Source organism: Acomys russatus, chromosome 29, assembly GCF_903995435.1.
Source record: "Acomys russatus chromosome 29, mAcoRus1.1, whole genome shotgun sequence".
Classification (NCBI taxonomy): Eukaryota; Metazoa; Chordata; class Mammalia; order Rodentia; family Muridae; genus Acomys; species Acomys russatus.
This window is the reverse complement of record NC_067165.1, coordinates 28,136,918-28,144,514: the sequence shown is the minus strand read 5'-3', so window position 1 is coordinate 28,144,514 and position 7,597 is coordinate 28,136,918. Positions and strand designations below refer to the sequence as shown.

Below are 7,597 nucleotides of genomic sequence, written 5' to 3'. Positions count from 1 at the left end.
CCTTCGGCCCCCTAGTCCAGTCAACAGCCTGGCCAGTCGAGCTCCGAAGCCCCTGCGTGGCTCTTTCATGGTGAGATCAAAGTCTGGGGCTTAGACCGGCAGGGGCACTCGGCTGAGGGTGCCACTCGGATCCGGATCCGCTGTCCGGGAAGAGAAGCGCCTCCTCCTGCCGGTCCCCCTGAGTAAACAGCAGGGGCCAGAGGCGGGGACCTGATCTGATGTTGTCCCAGGGACAACAGGTGTGCCTCAGGGGACCCTGCCCACCCCAGGTCTTAGTCCGTGGAGCACTCTTCCTAAGTCTTACACCGACCTCCGCCTCCCAAACTCTCTGCTCGGTCCTGCCTCTTGGGATGTCAGAGGTGGACTTGTGTGCACACTCGGGGAGCTGGTCCTGGGCAAAGACGCTATAAAGGAGTCTGGGACCCGCCGGAGGGGGAAGCTGGACCGAGCCTAGGAAGGTCTGGGAGTTGCTAGAACCCTGGAGCGGAGCACAGACCGGCAGTAGCAACGGGCAGAGTCTTGACAACTGGGCGGGGCCTAGCCCGAGGGCTTGGCATCCTCGAGCCCCAACGGTGTGACAAAGGTGAACAGAACCCCGTCCTTCATTGCTGGCGGGGCCGAAGCCAACTCTGCCATCGCCTGATGGGTGCCCTAGGAGGGTTCTCTCTCTGTCTTGGAGCCACCTACCACGTGGAGTGGGAATTGTCACTCCTTACGGTGGAGCGAAAGCCACGTGAAACCAAGGGAGGTGCGGCTGGCGCCCCCTGCCGCCAGCCTGCCTAAGAACCGACTCACTAAAAATGAGTCATTCATTTTCAGGCTTGCTCTGTTTCGGTTCTAACATGATCCTCCCAGGCAGTTCGATTTCCTGAATGGCTCACTCATGGGCAGAGGGGGGGAAGGAGCGCTTTGCACACTTTAGGGGATCCTCTGGAGGCAGGCCGTCGGTAGGGCTCAATTGCTCTACTTTTTTGCTGTCCTTTCCTGTCTGTAGCCCTAACTAGCTGGGCACCCCTTGCCTCTCTGGTCCTAGTACACAGGGGGGACGTTATGATTCTGGGTTATGAGAGGCCACGAGAGGGCTATCTGGTGTCTCTTCTCTCACGCCCATCCCGCGGAGAATTGCACCCCACCTAATGATGGCAGGTAATACCAGCTGACCTCAACCTCGGCAGAGAAGGAGCTGAGATTAGAAAGTGGTAGGCAAGGAGCCCGTGGGACAATTGGAAAGGTGTTGGGTACAGTGTTCAGGAAGGAGGGCAGCATGCCCTGTGTTTGGGCTGCACGCAAATCCGTTCTTGCTTCATTCTCCATTCAAGGGGCTCCTTGTCCATCAGACCAGGTAACCGAAGTGGTAGATACTAATCTAATGGCTGCAATCCTCCTGCCTCTGGTGTCCCTCCTCCCACTGAGCACACTCTGCCTTCATCCCGCCCTGAATGGCAGCATTGTCCGTCGGTGAGCTGAGATGGGCAGCTCAGGCCCACATAGGTCACAGAGAGTGGAGCCTAAACCCAGGCTGAGGTAGATAGCTACCTACCCACCCAACAGAAGCTGTGTGCCCCACCCTACTCCCAGGTGAGGGATGCGATCTGGCAGGTGAGCAGGGACATGGAGATGCTCAGGAGGCCCTGAGTCAGCACTGAGAGAAATCTTTTAATTCTCAACCCTCCTCTTGCGGAGAAATGCTAGCACACTGCTCAGCCTGGCTGCCCTTGTCCTTCCCCTGGGCGAGCGAGGACACCTTGACCTTGTGCGCATCCCAGCCCGTGTTCTTCTCTGGCGGTGCTCCCACAAGATCTAGTGCTCCTTGGGCAGGGTAGCTGAGAGAGGAGAGGGCCTGGTGGGTGTGGGCCAGGCCAGGGATCCCGAGATGCCTGTAGCCTCTGGTGCAGCTTCAGGTAGACGTGCGGGGTGAGGTGACTTGGACAGACGCTGCACTGGGACGATTGGGCACCTGAGTGCAGGGGAAGGTGGGTCTTGAGGTTGCCGGAGCTGCTGAAGCGCTTGGGGCACATCTGACAGAAATGGGCACTCGAATCATCTCCAACCTCCACCTGGCTCGGGACGCTCTCTCCCCACCCATCTTGGAAACACCTCCCTGTCAACGCAGACACAGAAGCCTTTCCGGATGGTTTCCTCCCTGCCCCGCTCCCCTCCAACGCACAGCATGGCACACTAGCACCTGGCAAGCTGGGCTTGCATTCTTCTTTCATTCCTGGATGACTTTTCCCTGAGTTTCTTTCTCTGTCAGTAACATGAGCACAGATTCCTAACCCTCATTTGTTAGGGAGGACCAGGGGCTGCGGCATCAGTGGGTGTAGTCAACATCTCTTGGGTGATAGGGGCGGGGGTGGGGGCAGGGGGGGGCTGCCAAGCCAGGAGCTGACCTTTCACAATCTTCCCAAGAGGCTCAGAGAGCAAAGCCACCAGCCAGTGGCCACGCAAATTGGGAGGAGAAGCCAGGATTTGAACAGTGGTCTGACTTGGAAGCTTAGACTCAGAACTACACCACACTGCTCTCATTTCTGCCCCTGGAAAAGGGAGGGGCTCCCTGCCTCTGCCCTCCCAAAGGCTTAGGGCAGACTTGAAGAAGGAGCTACACTGACCCAATTGTTTTCTTATTCCTAATCTCTATGCACAGACATGTAGCTGTGTTTTCTCCTCCAACGTCACTCATTCCAGTGGTCGGTCTCTGTCTGTCTGTCTGTCTGTCTGTCTCTCTCTCTCTCTCTTACCTGGCGCCGGTGGGGCTGCTCCCTGGTGTGCACCAAGTGGTGCTTCTGCAGATGGGCCAGCTGGGTGAAGGTCTTCTGACACAGGTCACACTGGAATGGACGCTCCCCACTGTGGACACGCAGATGGACCTGGAAGAAATATTACCAGCTGGCCAGAACGTCTAACAGGGCCCAGAGTCCACCCCAAATCCTCACCCACCTACAGGATCCTTTGCTGGCATCCCAGGCCTCTCTATCAACCCTGGCTGAAGCTATCAATCCCTAGGGCATTTTAACTTTTTGGCCTGCCCTGTAGCAGAGATTCAGGAACCCAGAGAAGCAATCCCCCAGGTACTCACTAGTAGCTACTTAAAGCACAATTCACAGGCCAGCATGGTTATGGCTTTACGAGCATGCTGAAAATGCAGCTTCCAGGGGCTGACCCCACCCTGCCAAGTGCTCATCGCAGAAGCTGGAGACACAAGTTCGCTGGATGGTTTGAGGCAGAAGGCCTAGGTATCCCTTTCTTAGAGGATGCAGTACCACTGTTTCCCCAGTAACCATCACCTGAACATAGCTTGTGGTCTTTGCTAGCAGTGAGGACCACATACAAGATGACACCTGGCCTGATGTGGGATCCCACTTGAAAAAGGAAGTTTGCAAGATTGTGGTCTCGAGTCACCAAAACCTACCCATTCCCTCTTTCTTTTTGATCTCGGAAAGCTATAATAGAGAGGCTTAGCTGGGAACCAAGAGACGGTGCTGTCTGGGGAAGAGCTTAGTAGATGGTGCCAAGAAACTGGAATCCAAACTTGAACCCACTAAGAAATTGTGGGAACCCCGGAAAAATCCTCTCTACTCTGGGCCTCAGTTTCCCCATTTTTAACTTAAATAAGGTGATTCCCAGAGACAATCCTCCAGGATGGAGGGGACTTTGATGTGCACCCCTCTTTTATTTTTATTTTTTTGAAACAGAATCTCACTGTTGCCCTGGTTGTCCTGGAAGTTGCTATGAACACCAAGCTGGCCTCAAGCCCACTGGGATCTGCTTGCCTCTGACTCCCAGGTGCTGGGATTAAAAGCCACCACACCTTGGTTGTTTTGTTTTGGTTTTTTTTCTGAGACAGGGCTTCTCTGTGTAGCCTTGGCTGTCCTGGACTCGCTTTGTAGACCAGGCTGGCCTCGAACTCATAGAGATCTCCCTGCCTCTGCCTCCTGAGTACTGGAATTAAAGACATAGACCACCATGTCTGGCGGTCTTTCTTTCTTTGTTTCTTTCTTTTGGGGGGGCGGGGAGACAGGGTGTCTCTGTGTAATAGCTTTGGCTGTCCTGGAACTCACTCTGTAGACCAGGCTCATCTCGAGCTCACATCTTTCCACCTGCCTCTGTCTCCCAAGTGCTGAGATTAAAGGAATGTGCCACCACCACACAGCTGCTTTGGCTTTTATTTTTAGATGGAGTCTCACTATTGCCCAAACCGGCCTTGGACTTCTGCTGTCACCCTCCTGCCTCAGTCTTCTGAATGTTAGAACCAAAAGTGTGTCCCACCAAGCCCGGCTGGTGGTCAGCATATCCTATATTTCCACCTAGATGAGACCACGAGGCCACTTGTCCCTAGCAGGTATCCAGCAGTGGCTCCCAGATGCCATGACTTGATTCTGGAAGGAAGGTGAAAGGCAAGAGAGTCACTGGAAGACTGAAGGGGATAGCGGGGCCTGGGAAGCCGATACCTTGAGGTTGGAGAGCTGCCCAAAGTTCTTGCCACACATGTTGCACTCGTATAAGATTTTACCATTCTCTTTCTTCAGAGGGTAGGGCAAGGCTACGGCACCCGCCCGGGAGCCTGGCATAGCCCGCTTTGCAGGAGCTGCCACACCAGCTCGTCCTGGGATCGAGGCATCTCTAGAGCTCTGACTCCTAACTTGGGAGTGTAGGGTGTGGCCAGCACTCTGGAAAGCTCTGGAGTAGAGAAACAGGGTCTTCTCTTGGGTGATATGGGGTCCAGCCCCATTGGCTGTCATAAGCAAGCTGGATGCAGCCACAGTGGGGTATGCAGTGTCTGGGGTCAGCACAAAGAGCCTCGAACATTGGGAGAAAGGTAGGGGCTCATAAGTGAATAGGTAAGGAGGAGGCAGAAGTGGGTACCCAGGGAAAGGGGGGTAGATGCAGCTGGGAGGAAGCCAGGGCCAGAAGCTCGAAGGACTGGAGTTCTTTCTGTTCAGCCTGGCATTTGGTGAGGAGCTGGTGGTGAGAGGAGGAAAGGGTGGGCAGGGGCATCTTCCTGGCTGGCTTTCCATCTCATCTCTGTTGCTTGTGAGTCTCTCGCTGTCACGCAGGCTTGGTGGCTGGTGCTCTGAAGCAAAAATGGGAGATGACCCAGGCCCCGCCCACCCCCACCCCCCAAAAGCCTGGACTGAACATCTGGCCCCTCTTAAGCCTGCCCCAGCTCAGAGTTGGGAAAGAACCTGCAAGCTGATGAGGCAACTTAGGCTAAGGCACACTTCCTTCTGGGACTCAGTTTCCCCACTGCTACTGAGCCTGTAATAAAAGCTGCCCAGGGTGCAGGGAACGACTGACAAATTTTAGAAGCTACCTACTAGACAGCAGGGACAAGGGTCAAGTGCACAGACCACTAGACATATGGGGGGGGTGGAAATCAAGGACACAGTGGGTGGGGAGGCAGGTCAAGTGTACAGAGGTGAACTGAAGTTTAAGGGAGAGGTCCCAGATTAAAGATATAAATTTGGGTGTCAAAGGTCAAGAGGAGATCACATAAGGGTCCCAAGGGGAAACTGTTGAATACATGACTAAATTTACATTGAAGTGCATTTAGTAAAATGTTCAATTCTTTGCTGTGCATGGAGGAGCGTGTCTGTTATCACAGGGGAGGTAGAGGCAGAAAGGAGGTCAATGCCATCCTTCACTACATAAGTATGAGGCTAGCCTGGGCTACAAGGGATCCTGTCTCAATAAAAGTGAACAAGAAAGTTTAAAAAAAAGGGGGGGGGGGCCCAAGATGGCTCAGCAAGTACAGGTGCTTGCTACCACGCCTGATGACCTATGTTCAAGCTCCAGAAGCCACATGATGAGAGCACTGACTCCTGCAGGCTGCCCTCTGCCCTCCACCTGAATACCACATACACTGGCAGGAAAGCCTGCCTGGGGCTCCATCCTTACCAGTGACCCAGTCCCAGTGCCCTCCCCATCCCAAAACCTGTGTCCTCGTCAACCTGCCAACAAAGCTCTCAGATCCGGCCCCAGGACCCAGACTCACTCCTGTTGTTTAAGGTATCCTCTCTGAGATCCTGTGGGACCCTGGCTAGGGGTGTCTTCTGCAGGGCACATAGGCCTTGGGGGCAGGCCAGCAAGGAAGACTTAGCTGGTTCCAGTAGTAAAGGAGACATCCGGTCGGTCCAGGACAGGTCACAGGCATCTGTTGTGTCTGGAAGTGGCTGAGAAGTGTCAGCTGACAAGACCTGGGAAGCGGGGGGCGAAAGGGGCTCAAGGGCCTGGAACTTGGGAGTTCCTTGTATAGGCTCACCCCTAGTTTGGTTTCTTTCTTTAAAAAAAAAAAAAACAACTTATTTATATGAGTGTCCTATTTGCGTATATGACCAAAGAGGGCACCAAACCCCATTATAGATGGTCGTGAGCCACCATGTGGTAGCTGGGAATTGAACTCAGGACCTCTGGAAGTGCAGCCAGTGCTCTTAAGCACTGAGCCATCTCTCCAGCCCCCCTAGTTTGGTTTCTAAAGGGAAGAAGGTAATCTGTGGACACCCACCCACTACACCGTTCACCCAAATGGCTCTCCTTTTCTCCTCCCAAGGACTGTCTTCACTGACCCTAGATGGCCCCCTCTTCCCTGTAAGACTTGTCCTGCTCTCCCCCTCCCCCACTCCTGATCACCCTAGTGTTCATCTGTGTATTATCCTGAATGGAAGCAACGTAAACTGGGGGTTTGGGAAGTGAGAAATCCGCATCCAGGACTGCAAAGCCCACAGGAAAGCTCTCAGCCCCCTCTCAGTAAAGTCTAAGTCTGTAGTCACCCAGCAAAGCTTCTGTGTGGCCTGTCCCTCTTCTGTGTGGCCTGTCCCTCTTCTTGTCCATAAATCTGAGCAGGTGCTCAGGGCCTCCGGCCTCTCTGCCTGGAGCAGAAAGATGGAGGCCTTACCCATTCAGGCATTCTACCCTTCCTAGGACGTGGCAGACATTCCCGGAGAGGAGGGTAGGTCCCACCCTACCTGGTCATCTTGATGGATCTGGAAGTCCAGCCTGGGGGACAAGGAGTCTTCTGAACCATCCAGGTCTTTTGTCTTGTAGCAACAACCCAACTGGGCAGCTGGTTTCCCCTTCATGTTCCCACTACCTAGTGGGAAGATGGATGAGTCGAGGTGAGCCGAGAAGGCTGGGGTCTCCATCCAGCTCTGGCTCACTCACTGTGAGGTGAGGCTGGAAGCAGGTCACTTTCTTCCATATGAGAAACAGAGGGCAGGGACCGGAAACGTAGCTTAGTTGGCAGAGTGTGCGTGTAGTGTGCATACGGCCCTGGGTGTGAGCTCCAGGAAGCAGAGCAGGGAACACTGGAATTCGAATACTTGGGAGGAAGAGCAGGGAGGACCCATGACTCTATAGGGAGGTCAAGGCTGAGAGACCCTGTCTCAGAAAAGTAAAGAAAAATGGAAATGGTCCTAGCCAATGTGTGGCAACTGTCTTGGTTTTCCAGGAGAGGGTTTCTCTATGTAGCCCTGACTGTACTGAAACTTCCTTTGTAGACCAGGCTGGTCTCGAACTCAGAGATCCGCCTGCCTCTGCCTCCCAAGTTTGCCACCACCACCCATGTTTTAGTCCTGACATGTAGAAGCCAAGGAGTCTTCCC

At 54.2% G+C, this 7,597-nt stretch overlaps 1 protein-coding gene across 1 annotated transcript; it reads right to left on the bottom strand.

The window, feature by feature from the left end:
• Positions 1-1,623: 1,623 nt before the first annotated feature.
• Positions 1,624-6,970, bottom strand: Znf683 (zinc finger protein 683). Its single transcript, XM_051171068.1, is given in 5 exon segments — positions 1,624-1,864; positions 1,866-2,018; positions 2,739-2,867; positions 4,449-4,797; positions 6,963-6,970. Coding segments are annotated over 5 exon segments (840 nt in total). The 3' UTR covers positions 1,624-1,663.
• Between the last annotated feature and the right edge of the window lie 627 nt (positions 6,971-7,597).